General features: G+C 36.3%; 1 protein-coding gene across 1 annotated transcript; it reads left to right on the plus strand.

Moving 5' to 3' along the window:
* Positions 1 to 9,379: 9,379 nt before the first annotated feature.
* Positions 9,380 to 12,959, plus strand: LOC136708010 (uncharacterized). The gene is made up of 8 exons (XM_066682270.1): positions 9,380 to 9,442; positions 9,696 to 9,816; positions 9,929 to 10,001; positions 10,457 to 10,635; positions 10,911 to 11,043; positions 11,163 to 11,310; positions 11,825 to 12,064; positions 12,742 to 12,959. The coding sequence occupies exons 2-8, from the start codon at positions 9,742 to 9,744 to the stop codon at positions 12,797 to 12,799; spliced, it is 906 nt and encodes a 301-aa protein (XP_066538367.1). The 5' UTR covers positions 9,380 to 9,442; positions 9,696 to 9,741; the 3' UTR covers positions 12,800 to 12,959.
* Positions 12,960 to 13,924: the final 965 nt, after the last annotated feature.

The raw sequence follows: 13,924 nt of genomic DNA on the forward strand, positions 1-13,924 counted from the left end.
GTCAGTCAAATTTTGTTCCATCAGTAGTAGGCGGTTCTTGACCAAGTTAAGTGGGAAAGTTACCAGACTCTCCCTAGACAGTCTGACAATGCAAGACTAATAACCAAATAACCTACTGTAATGTCTCCGCTCAGTAGTTACCTGAGTTTGTAACAGCTGTATTTGCAGGCAATGAGGACATTGTTATTGCAATTGAAGTGGAGTTTGGCATCTGGCTTATGCTGGTTATAGTGGATTCATCAGTGGCCATGGGCATTGATGTATTCATCAACATTGTTGACATTGAGTCAGAAGTGGAACTCTGTGTGGTGGAATCCTGTCCATTCACACACAAGAGCCATTTCATTTGTAAAAATAGCAAAAGAAGGAAGCCTGCTGGGAAAGAAAGGCAATGTCAAAGGCCAGAATAGATAGATAGATAGATAGATAGATAGATAGATAGATAGATAGATAGATAGACAGGCAGATAAATACGTTGCATGTAATTTTGCATTGCACTGATCTGCAATGCTGACTAACATAACTACATGTCAAGACAACTAATGGTTCGGCAAAATTTCTAAGTCATTATTCAAACATTTGCAAATTGTGACACTAACAAACTGAAAAGAGGCATTTCGAAGTCCTTATTGAATGCAAATGAAGCAAAAACAAAAAATCAAAGGTACCTAAAATTATATATCATGAACAATAGGGTGAAATGGGAGAAACAAATAATGCCGATAGTTAAGTTAATTTTAAGTTTCAATATGCAATTTTAATAATGAAATGTGTTCCTCTATGGTCAGTGGCACTGATGTTCATAATGTTATGGTTGATCGGTGTATGTATGTGAGGATAAATAGATAGATAGCACCATGTGTGCATCCTGTTACATGTAATCCAATTTCAAATATTCACCCCTGGGGATTATCTCATAATATTCCCATGTATCAAATATCCTACTGTTTAATTCATAATAGCTGAATAGCTGTCAGTCACACTGTGTTGAATAGCTGAATATTTTCATCCACAAATAACTGAATGATTAATTTATGTCTTTATTGGTTCAAACATAGCTTGTATCTGTATGATTACCTTTTGAGCAGAGGCTTGAACCCATACTTTTTGGAGAGGGTAGCCTCAATGTTTTTTTATAGCTACCTGCAAACAAAAAATAACAAAGCAGTTCACTCAGAATTTTGTCATTGTGTAAAATTCTCCAATTTTCTTCTTTGTGAATGTGAAAGGCCCACACAGTTTCTAGAAATGTTGAAAAAAAAACTGCATTTGGTTGTTTACATAAAGTTCAAGTCACAGGACTGTTGTTGTGACAGGAAATGGCCTTATTTTTGCATATTCAAAATATATACACAATTCATCTACGAGTCTTTGTCCAGCTTCACTATTGAGCAACAAATATTTAAATACATTGAAAAGTTTTTTTCTTGTATAGTCACCAATTTAAATAGTTGGAACGTTGCTACTATGTGTCATGTGTCACCATCTATCTTTGAAATAAACAGGTCTCAGTGTGCTTCACTATAAGGCACAGCAACATGGTGTGTTCTGGGTGAACAAGACAACAATCGGTATTCATATGTCTGTAGGGACATTACATGTATTGTTCTACATTTCATAGATAATGAAAAAGTATATCTGGTATATTTAAAAAATCATCATGAATTCATGCTTAGGATGCTACTGAAAGATATTTTATATCCTTTGTTATCATAATTGTTCATTTTCAGTGGGACTTGTTGCTCACACACAATTAACAAGTTGTTTGTTCTCTGAGAATCTCATGGGTTCACTGCAAAGCACGGCTTGTTACTCCTGCTCTCAAGAGGAACATTCATATTCCCTTCAGGAAACTATCCTGGAAACCACTGCCTGTGTCAACAGATCTTCCAAAATATGCTCTCTCTCTCTCTCTCTCTCTCTCTCTCTCTCTCTCTCTCTCTCTCTCTCTCTTTCTCTCTCTTTCTCTCTGTCCCTCTCTCTCTCTCTCTCTCTCTCTCTGTCACATTCTGTTTCTCTGTCACTTTCTTTGAATTTTAGATTAACAGTAATGTCCTGTTAGTCCATTTTATGATCATTGACAGTTATTACGAGAAGAGGAACAGAAGCACTAAATGTGAGACATATCTCGTAAACATATTTAATCAGTTTTGTAATTCTGTGGTTTATGTCACATGGCTCCCTTCGTATTGTATAAACTGATGATTAAAAAGAAATATGAATATCAAATATCAATATTATGATTAATTATGTTTATATTAAAGGTTTTTATTTATATTCAAATGATTTCATGTATGGTACTCAACATGTATATTCATAAATTAAAATTGCATTCAGCGACCCATTGTTTGCACTGATCTTGGAATCTCTCAACCAAGAGATCCTTATCCAACATGGCACAGAGTAACATTACTGTAATGTCTATAAAATAGGCTATAACAGCAAAAATTTTACCTACCTTCTCTTCAAAGTGAAGGAAAAGGATGTTTGGCTTGGGGATGACAGCTGTAGCTGAAGTGAAATGTCTGTGAGAGCTCTCTTTCCCTCTCTCTCTCTCTCTCTCTCTCTCTCTCTCTCTCACACACACACACACACACACGCACTCCCCATTCTGCTGACATCACTTAGAAGTGTAATTAGTGGAAATTCTGAGCTGCTTCTCCTCCCGATTGCACACCAAGGCAGGAGGGGAGGGACAAAACTGTGGGCACCTACAATAATTGTCCAACTCAGAGGGTCAGACAGCACTGTTCTGTACTTATTTACATGGCTAAATTTAAAGCATGTTTCCATTATGAGACATGTCAGTAAACTCCATCACACCCTACACTCTGAAAAGCATGACAAAAGTGCCCAGCATTGGATTATGGTTACATTGTGTTAATACACTGACACTCAAGAAATTCCATTACAAAAGCAGGTTGAAAAAAAGCATCAGAGAGTCTATCTGTTCTTTTCACATTGTTTTGTAATTTAGATCATGGTTTTTAATAATAAAAAAAGTCTGCTTGATTGCTCTTTTCCAGGAACATGCACTCATAGTTAATTAGCAATAAAAAAACAAAGCACTTTAACTTTTTTTTTTTTTCACAAGCAATAGTAGAAAAACAAGTTGAAGATCTAAACAATATACATATACAACTATAGTTAATAAGCACATTGTTGACCAAACTTCAAATCTCAACTATATATATATATAGTTGGTATATATTATTTAAATAATCTCTTACTCTGAAGGGCCCAGTTAATGACTGGTCGACTTAAATTTTCAGTGTATTTGTCTGTGGTTTCTGGTCAGTACAGAATGAAATCCAACTCTTTCCTGTTGTGAGCTACATAAAAGTCCCTCATGAGTACCCTTTTGTCATATAGTGAAGGTTTCCAAGACATGAATTAAGCTTAGTCGCTGAGTATATATTTCCTTTCAGCGGAAAATTGCCATTCAAAATCCTGTGTAGTCCACTGCTAGGCTCTATCCCTATAGGTCACACACACACAAACATTAGCCTTGTGGAATGTAGTTTGTAGGAATGTTGTTTTCCAATCTCACCATTACTGGTCAAAAAAGGAAGACACCCTTATTTAGTATAATATGTTGCAGTTCTGTAAAATCTGCTGTTTCACAACTTCACACATAAAATTTATTTCTGGACCCTTGAGGATCTCGCTGTACTGGTTTCACCTTTGATTACAGTAACACAGTTTAAAAAATAATTGGAAAATAAAGTATATCATTTTTTTCTATAGGCGGCAGGGTGGCGCAGCAGGTAGTGTTGCAGTCACACAGCTCCAGGGGCTTGGAGGTTGTGGGTTCAATTCCCGCTCCAGGTGACTGTCTGTGAGGAGTTGGTGTGTTCTCCCCGTGTCTGTGTGTGTTTCCTCCGGGTGCTCCGGTTTCCTCCCACAGTCCAAAAACACACGTTGGTAGGTGGATTGGCAACTCGAAAGTGTCCGTAGGTGTGAGTGTGTGAGTGAATGTGTGTGTCTGTGTTGCCCTGTGAAGGACTGGTGCCCCCTCCAGGGTGTATTCCCCGCCTTGCGCCCAATGATTCCAGGTAGGCTCTGGAATGTGTGATACAGGATATTAGTAAAAAAAAAAAAAAAAAAGGGAATAGACATCTTGCATGAAAAGTGAAAACAAGCAGTGCAGTCCCTGTCAGACTTGGGAGATATTTTGCTTTAAAATATTTGGTTATGAATTTACATGCTGTATTCCTAGAATTGTTTGCTAGTTTCTCTCATTTTCATAATATCTGTGGGACATGAGGATGCATGTGGTGCTGCATTGCATTAAACCAAAATCAAATCACTTGTACCATGGTCCAAAGTTAATTCAGTGATGCCTGGAAATGCTGCTTAATCTAACAATGACAGAACATAAAGTGTATGGCTTGTATTGCCTTTTAACTTGTATCACTGTTAACTATAACAAATGTTTGGCGATGTTGTGATATGACAAATGTTGCCAATGTATCAATCACTGAAAATGTTTATGATCTACAGATGTTATACATGTTATGTGCTTTGTTTATACAATAAGTATAAGAAAGTAAAGATATTAAACTTATTCTTGGCTTCTGGGGCAGGCTTCTAAACAAACATATTGAACAGTAAATGTAAAATATAAAATAGATGTAGGACAAAAATTGTGGCAATTTGCAGTTCTGTTAACATATATAGTACTAGGACATACAGTACCAGTCAAACATCTTCTCATTAGTCATTGGTGGAATAGGGCTATTCACTGTATATTACTGTGAACCAGCCCTACCTCTGCACAACACAAGTTATGGTCTCAAACACATTAAGAAGGTGAACAGTTCTACAAGTTAACTCCTGACGAGGCCACAGCTGTTCACTGAAAACCATTCCAGGTGAAAACCTCATGAAGCTGACTGAGAGAACGCCGACAGTGTGCAAAGCTTGCATCAAAGCAAAAGGTGGCTACTTTGAAGGATTTAAAGTATAAAACATATTCTGGTTTGTTTAAAAATTTTTGGTTTACTGCATAATTCCATGTGTTTCTTCATAGTTTTAATGTCTTCCATAATCATTTAAATGTAGAAAATAATAAAAAACAAAGAAAAACAATTGAATGAGAAGGTGTCCAAACTTGACTGGTACTGTACATTCACAATATGTGGAAAATATAGGAAACCTTCATGAGTGGGTTTGTCCAAACTTTCTACATTTTCCAAAACATTCAGTGTATAATAATAATAATACAAATAATAATTAAGAAAAAATATATATTAGAGTAGCTACATTGAATGAAAAGCTTGATGCCCGGGCTGAAACAGGTGGCAGGGCATATCAAATTGCTGTCAGGGGCAGTATTATTTGAATAAAGTGAATGGTGTATGGTCTGTCTTGTTCATGTACGCAAACCTTACACAGTGGGTGGAGACCCAGGCTTGCTGTGTTTCTCCCGGGTTACTCCCGGGTTTCTCTTGGAAGGCTCAAGACAATGAGATGGCAGTGTCTGGCTGGGTGAGCCTAATGAAGCCCCTGAGAAAGAACCCTCAGCTCGGTGTGTGTTTACTTGTAAGAATGACGTTAGACCCTTTCCATTCTGAACACTACAGAATACAAGCAACACAGTTATTATTTTATTGCTAACCATTAAGAATTCTATCTAATACAAGCCCTCATAAGATCTCAAACATGTTTAAACAGGAATTTATGCTTTATATCAGTCAGTTTTAATTATACAGACATAATTTACACCAACCAAACAGGGAATAATGATAAGAAACTGACATGTCTGGAAAATGTACAGTGGTTATGTTTAAATGTTGTAACTGAAAGGCCTGATTTGTTGGTGTAAATAATGAATGTGCTTAAAGTGCAGATTTTTAGTGTCTGATCAAAACCTTGTATCTGCAGAGGTGTAACTTTGAATGGAACTTAATGGAACCATATATTTGGAGGGTTTGTTTTTTGGTCCAGTTATCATTAAATTACTCACATAATGTAAACAACAGCTGGCATTTTCAAATTATGTCACAAGATTAAAAACAACGATATACAATATTGTTACTGTATAATAACAGAAAAACAAGTTTTTGTTCAGACCCTGATTACCTGATCTATTAAGGCTTGGATATTTTTATTATTTATTTATTGAGACTTAAATTGCACTAATCTCTAAACTTCTAAAGTGACACGTAGAATGGAAAAAATATTGGTACATCGTCATATATTAAATATTAAATATATTATATATTTATAAATATATTTAAACCCCAGGGCTCCTGAGTTGTTTCAACTATTGTACCACTGTATTGAAATGACAGTATGTGAGAAGTAAAATGATTTAAAAACTATTTGTGGTTAGATTACATGGAAGGAATTTAGTCTTATCTGTTTTAATTGCTGATGATGCTCTAAAGACAAAAGGCATGTTTCCATTGAAACACTATTGTTAAATGTAGTATGGTTAAATCCTGTCTGAGAAATAATGTTCCTTTTCAAATCTTAGGCTGACTTTAATAATCTTTTCACAGTGAAAGGCCAATTGTTTGTACAGAGGCTTGTGTGTTCAACTAATGTCTGATATTTGCCATGGTGTGACAAATTAATATTATAAATATTGAAATGAGCACTGACATCACTCAGGCAAATATTGCTTCTATTTGCCTGCAGATGTGATTGCTACAGACACAAGTAGACACTAAATGATTCAGGATTTTAATTTTATTTCACCATATAATTTACAAATAAAAAGAATAGGTCTTTGTAGAATGATGTGATGTAGAAATTAACCAATCCTGACAATTAAATAAGCTATTCAATAAGTATATAAATAAATAAATAAATAAATAAATATAAAAAAACTAAAATTGAGGAAGTAGGAATGAACAGACTAAAATCTGTGCCCATTACTTGAAATGTGAAACGTATCACTGCAAAGCAGAACAAAGAAAAATTACTCTGCACCTAAGATCCATATGTGTGATGGAAAACACACACTAGGTCAGGGAGCACACCCACACACCACACAACACAAATGTTGAGAGAAGAGAAAATGCTGTTCCTTTACTCTCCCTGCCACTGTATATTTTACTAGAACCAGTGACGAAGCCCATTTCTTAAACTCTTAAAATGCCCTCACTGTTTTGTACATTACAGTACATTTTCTAATAATATAAACACAGTTATACAAAGGCATACGCATTTTGGCACTGACTGACCCACCAACTACCGTGTTGAATACAGAGGCCCACCAACTCTATATTATTGACTGTTTTGCACATTTTATATAAGAAAATAAGGCAACATTAAAATAAGACTACACTTATAAATTTTTGTAAATGGTTTACAATCTGCTTATTATTGGTTGCTACATTGTATTAAAAGTCATTAATAATCATTACAAAGGGTAAACTGATGAACCGATAGAGAGGGTTACCATGACCTGTTATTTGCCAAATAGTGAATACAAATCCATCTACAGTTAATCCTCAGATCTTGCAGAATACTGACCTTACTTTGTATTCTCCATCAGAAAGCATTAATTCTGTCAGCTTTGTCACATATTGGTTATGAATTTTAACCATTTAAACAAAAGGTTTAATAAATCAACCACCAAGAGAGTTTTTTGTGAGAAAGTGTGATAATGTGGTGTGTACCTTAACATATGAAATGAGGCTCCGGGCCCACCATGACCCTGAATTGGATAAGCGGTTTCAGACAATGAATGAATGAATTAATTTAAGGTGTTTACAACCTTATTAATTACCATGTAATAAACAGCCATTTATAAACCTTTATAAGTATAGACTTGTTTTAAAATGGTACCAAAAATATTAAAAAGAAAAGCTATGAATATACATTAGTAGGTATATTTGACTGGGAGTGTATTAAAAATTATATTAACTGTATTTGATTGCCCTGTAGCAGCCTCAAGAATTTACTCATAATAAAGGTTACAGTCCACTTTGCAAATTCTGCATTATGTTTTACTACTACTTGCCTGGCAGGAGGTTTGCAAAGCTCTATTTAACTGCAGGGTGTTCAGTGCTGTTAATGAGCCACACTCTGGGGAAAGAGCTGCATGAATATCTGACTTTGCTGGCTTTAATGGCTCTGACATACTAGCAGTGGAAAGTGGATATAAGAGCTGATATCCTTTTCAGTGCACATCCCTGGCTAAATGTGTCCATTCAGTGTATAGTATCGATGATCTGTCCATCAGCCATCAAGCATATATTCAGTAAATTACTCTCCCCCAATATAATTGAAACACCTGAGTAAGACACTAAAATACACTTTAGAGTGTGTTGAAATGCATCCATGCACTAATTTGTGAAATTTCAATCTAATGTCAAGTGCGTTTAATTTCATTCTGCCAGTGCCAAAAGATGGCTGAAATATTATAAAGCCTCATGCACTGGGTGAGCTGTTAAGCAGTGGAATGACTTGGAGTGGTGTTTGTGATCCTAGAACCAGTTATCTAACAAACGTATCTGATCTCACCACAGCTCTTGAGTGCAATCAAATCCTCACAGAGATTTTTCAACATGTATAGGTGTTCAATACTGGATGAGCTGACTATGTAGGCAGTATTATATTACATTGTATATATATATTTTTTAATCTAAATGTATCTGTAGATTTCAATGCTCTGCCAGTTATTTTCTCAACCACCAAACGTGTTAGCTGTACAGTCCTGTTGTGCATTATTATTAGAGTGGTGTTAGCAGTGTCATGTTTGGTTTAAATATTGTCTGAGTAAAGTGGCAGTTTATTTATTTATTTTTATTTATTTATCTATTTTTTTGCTTAAGATGCTGCACACGTATTTATCGGATTGACTCATTGCTAATAACATTAGCAGCAGGTGGGTCCCCCTTTAGAGCGCATCAAATTGAGGGTCATTCATAAAGTCGTCCATGTTTTTAGTTTGAAGAATCCAGAGAGGGAAGCTTCTGCCATCTCCTGGCAACTTTGCAGAAGAACAAGAGCCTCGACATGACCATGGGTGTGCGCCTGGTCTCATGACATCTCTGTGCTTTTTGTTCAACGGTTCACAATTCATATAAGTGTCCTGGTAGTATTCTAATGTTATGTGTTGCTTTTCTTTTGACGTTTTGTGTAACACGCATGTCTAGTTCTAGTTTGTAGTGGATTTAACCCACAGCAACAGGCCTCATACCCTCACAATGCACCGTTACTTAGACTTGGATAAATTGGATAAGAGACCAAAATTAGTACGTGTAGGGACATCACTGGACCATGCGCCTCAGTAGTTAAGCTGATTAGATAGGATTTATTACCTCATGTCTCGTCAGCAGTAGTCTCAGTTGCAGCAACAGGTTGGCCTGTACGGAGCAATGTGACTAAAAGCTGTATGGAGAAAGTTATCTACCCTTGGTAAGAAACCTCAACATTTCATAACACCTGGATTTATGCCTCACATAGCAACAGTTCCTCAATCAAGGTATTTATTCACTTGGATTTGTCTACTGTTTACATTTGAGACAGGTGTAAAAAATGTTTGCTTGGTACAGGGCAGAAAACATAAGAATACGGAAATGTCTTAGCATTTAGCCATTTGTTAAAGATTATGGCACTGACAATTTTATTAGGGAGCTAAATTATTTCCTCCAAAACATGAATCCAAAGCCCTACACGGGTATTTTATTTATTTATTTATAAGTGTATTATTTATTGATCTCTCTATTTTGGCTCAGACTTTGCATCTTACTGACAACCATGTCACAATAAAAATGCCCCAATATGGTCACATATGTCCTTTGGTCAGCGGTGGTGTGGACTCTGAAGGGCTTGCTATGCACATGGAGGTTTTTGTGGGTGAGTAGACCTTGTTTAGTTGGATTACTTTTCAGCTCTAATCTGTTGTAGATTCTCCATTTATTCCCCTTGATCTAAAGAAGTCACTGTGCCACTGTACATTGTGTTATAGGTAAATCCATACTGTGCCATAAAATCCAAACCATGGATACCACATGAACCTACAAGTGAGACACACTTTTCAGGTGATTTTGATTTGCTCCATTGCTATTAAACTAATGTGTAAATGTCTGCTTATACCTAATGTGTATTTTTCATTTTATTATTGCTTAATTATTTCTACTTTTTTTGTTTGTTATGTACAACAAGCATCACTAGTAAAAAGACAGACTGAGACATACACATCAGTGTATCAACCATCAATTATGAGCTACATAATATAAAGCGTAATTGTATATGTATATAATTTTTATGAACTATTTTATAGTGTTGATATAGTAATATGCAAAAATGCATTTAATTGCATAAGCTTTATGTTATAACATTTGCTCATCATCCTTACGAATCAGTTATGCTTTATGTTGTGCCACCTGTCCAGCAGGTGGCAGGATGGCTACACTACACATTGTCCTCTCTTAAATTACCATATATGCATTCACTAAAGCATCTTACAAATCTTACAAATGCAACGTAATTGCAGAACGTGAGAAAGAGTACAAGCAGGTGAAGAATCATGAACGCAGCAGTGGCCTGCACAAGAGGATTCTCAGAGCTGAGGGAGAGATTCAGGACCTGAAGACTGAGATTGCCAGTCAAAGAGCATCATGGGAGATGCGGTTCACAGAGCTGCAGAGAAGACAACATGACCTGAGAGATCAGGTAACTGGACATAACATTTCTTCAAAAGTGCATGAAATGATGTATGCTGATGGGGAATCACTGACACACTGTATTCACACATATAACTTTGATACTGTATGAAATCTCTCGAATTTTATAATGATTTATGAAAAGTGCATTTGATGCATACTTTTTAAGTGATGTGTAGAATCAGTGTTTTGGGTTATATTTTGTGTGCTTTATGGGTTTACACATGTACTTTTACAAATGTTTATGTAAATTTCCGGTAATTTTTGTGTAACTGTCCTTTTTAGCTGCACTCTGAGATTGTGGTTAGATCAAATGCCTTCCACAAAGTAACAGATTCTGAAGAAATGAGTGAAGTCTTCTCAGAGACCGGCCTTGAGAATGGACATAATTTTGAGGAGAAAGAATTTGACTGCTCCAGTATGTCATTCATGCACCAAAATCATTTTCCATGATCAGTTGACAATTTTCAATGCCCACTCGTGCCAAGAAGCTTAACAGGAAGCATTTGATTTTTATTGCTTCCTGGTTTCTATCAGGCGGCCTGAACCAAATTCACCAGCTCAGAGGGCCGGATATGAGATTACTGCGAGATGGTGTTTACTCAAACAGTGTGACCTGTAGTCAGGGCACCTTTCCCTCTACTGTTGACTCCAGATCCAACTCTGCCATGTCTGCAGGCACTAGGTACAACATACACTACAGCTTTTACTATTCTAGGAGGGCTTAGACTAGACATTAGAATATTTCTTTGTGGATATTTTTTTCATTAACCTTGAAAGTATTAGCGAGATCAGGTACTGATGTTTGAATTATTAGTTTTGGATCACAAATCCAGTTCATCCCAAATTTACTGAATAGATAAAAGTTCCAGTGCTGAGTGCAGTAATATATACCCCTCTAGCCCATGCTTTACATTGAGCATGATTACTTTAAGCTCATGTGTGGCTGTTCCAGAGCATCCCATTTCATTGTGTGCTTTAATACTGAGACAATTACATGAGTTTCCAAAAGGGGTGCACAGATTTTGTCCTTCTCTCACTATCTCAGTATAAGCCTGTAATTCCAACAGCACAGGCAGATGTAAAAACACACAAGCAAAAGCCTTTTGATATATCTCAGATTGAATGCATATTAGGATTAATATTATGATGAATTTGTCTTATTCTTTTCATCACCCTGGTGCTTTTTCTTTGTTCAGTATTGGCTCATGGAGGAGTGGGACTGGTCCCCATCGGGTATTTTTGCCCCATTCCCCAATGGACCTGCAGACTGGCCACAGGGTGCGAGTTCTGCTGCCCTCTGGACGAATCAGCACTGGAACGCTGCGCTATTTGGGACAACTTCAGGGCTTGCCAGACATTCATTTGGGTGTTGAGCTGGAACAGCCTGAAAATGGACAGCAAACAGGCACCTATGAAGGGCAGTGCTACTTTGAGTGGTAATATTTCTTGCTTCACAGTTAAAACCAAAATAGTTATACAACGTTTAATGCAAATGGTAATGCTTTATAGAAAGGCAGTGTCTATAATGCTAAAGATAATGGACATAATTTCTTTATGATAAGCAATTTTCAATAAATATCCATTGGGACCAGATATGACAATTGGCACATGGTATTATCCAGAGAAGCTTGTATTTTTTCTTTTCTTAAGCCTGGGTTCTTATTGGTATAGACGGGTGGGTTTGCTTAGGGTGGGTATCAGATGCAAGGTGGAGAGCACCAGTGCTTTACTCAACGCTACCTATAGCTACCTATCTTAAATCAATTCTGCCATACCAATATTTATAAGCAATTCTTACTTGCCAGGTTTGATATCAGAATAATTTGACACTGATGTTGAGTGTCTATTTTTTTGGTTTGATATTTTCTGATGCTTTGTTTTGAAATGTCATTGACTATGTAGTTCAGTGTTTATCACACTGGTGTAATTCTGATATGAGCTATGTTTGTTTTCTTTAGTTACTTTGGTCCTTGGGTAATATTTCACTGCCCTAAAATGATACTACACAATGTAAAGTAATCTATCTCCAGAGATTTGACAAAACATGATAATGGAAACGAGTTTTAATGTGTTTTAATGCCTCCTCCCTCTCTCTCTCCCTCTCTCTTTTTAGTAAGCCTGGACATGCTGCATTTGTAGCGTTCAGCAAGCTGCTAATGGCCTGGGAGTAGACTAACAGTTAAGGCACAGAGAATCAAACTTTCCTGACAAATGCAGTATTATGCAGTCTCAGATTTTGTTATTTGTTGCTCAGACAGAACATTTGTTTATATCTCCTGTGGTTTCATTCATAGAGATTTTGTTAGTATTTATTTCTGTAATTTACTGTAAAAATGCTGTTATATGAGCTTCAAAAACATATATTTTTTTAGATTATATCTAGAACGTATAGTCTTGATGAGGTCTGAATACATTAACTGTTCTGTATATTGTGTGACAATCTCATGAAGTATGCACCAAAAGAAGTCATTTAATACTGCTTAAAATAAAATCTAAGTCAGTTTTGTCTGCCAATGTTTCGTTTTAAAAAAAATTCAAATGTACTTTATTTTCCCCTTACCCCAGATACAATCAATCTGCCAATACATTTATTACTGCATACAAGACTCTGGTCACTGTTGTCTGATTTTCCTCTTCATGATGTGCCATACATTTTTAGTAGGAGACAAGCACAGACACTATGTCTACTAAGCCACAATGTTGTAACTCATGCCAATGAAGCCTGACATTGTATAAAATAGATATGAATTCCTGGGCCAAGATGTTGTTTTCATGGTAGCATATGTCTCTCAAAAATACCAACGTAAGCCCTGACATCAATTGTACTTTCACGTATATGCAGATCGCCCATACTGTGGACAATAAGCCCCACCCTCCTATTTTCCCAAAAACAAGATGGAACCCTGACATGTCTGACTATTGAGCTGTTTTTCGATCCATCTTAAATGACTTAAGGCCCAGAGAATTCACCAGTTTCTCTGCTCAAATGTAACATGGCTTCCTATTTTTATTATACTATTTCTGGTTCTGTTCGTTGTGATGAAGCAATGGACTATGTTAAATGACATTAATTTTCCAAAGTACTTCCAAGACCACATGGTTTCCATCGTGGTAGTATGACAGTCTCTCAAACATTAGGGCTTACTGATCACACGCATTCAGAAGAGGTTTATACCCTTGTACTTTACACAGAGTTTTTTACATAGAGAAAAATTATCTGACAATTCTTTCATGAAGTTGGCACAAAGTAATGAAACATAACCCATCCTTGCAAAAACGAAGCCTTTAGTGGATGC

This window comes from Hoplias malabaricus, chromosome 10 (genome assembly GCF_029633855.1).
Source record: "Hoplias malabaricus isolate fHopMal1 chromosome 10, fHopMal1.hap1, whole genome shotgun sequence".
Lineage (NCBI taxonomy): Eukaryota > Metazoa > Chordata > Actinopteri > Characiformes > Erythrinidae > Hoplias > Hoplias malabaricus.

Bases quoted from the DNA above. Each gene is read 5' to 3' on its own strand.
- LOC136708010 (XM_066682270.1), top strand. From the start codon at position 9,742: ATGGTCACATATGTCCTTTGGTCAGCGGTGGTGTGGACTCTGAAGGGC. The intron at 9,817-9,928 runs GTGAGTAGACCT...ATTGTGTTATAG, and splicing joins GCACATGGAGGTTTTTGTGG to GTAAATCCATACTGTGCCAT. The intron at 11,311-11,824 runs GTACAACATACA...TTCTTTGTTCAG, and splicing joins GCCATGTCTGCAGGCACTAG to TATTGGCTCATGGAGGAGTG.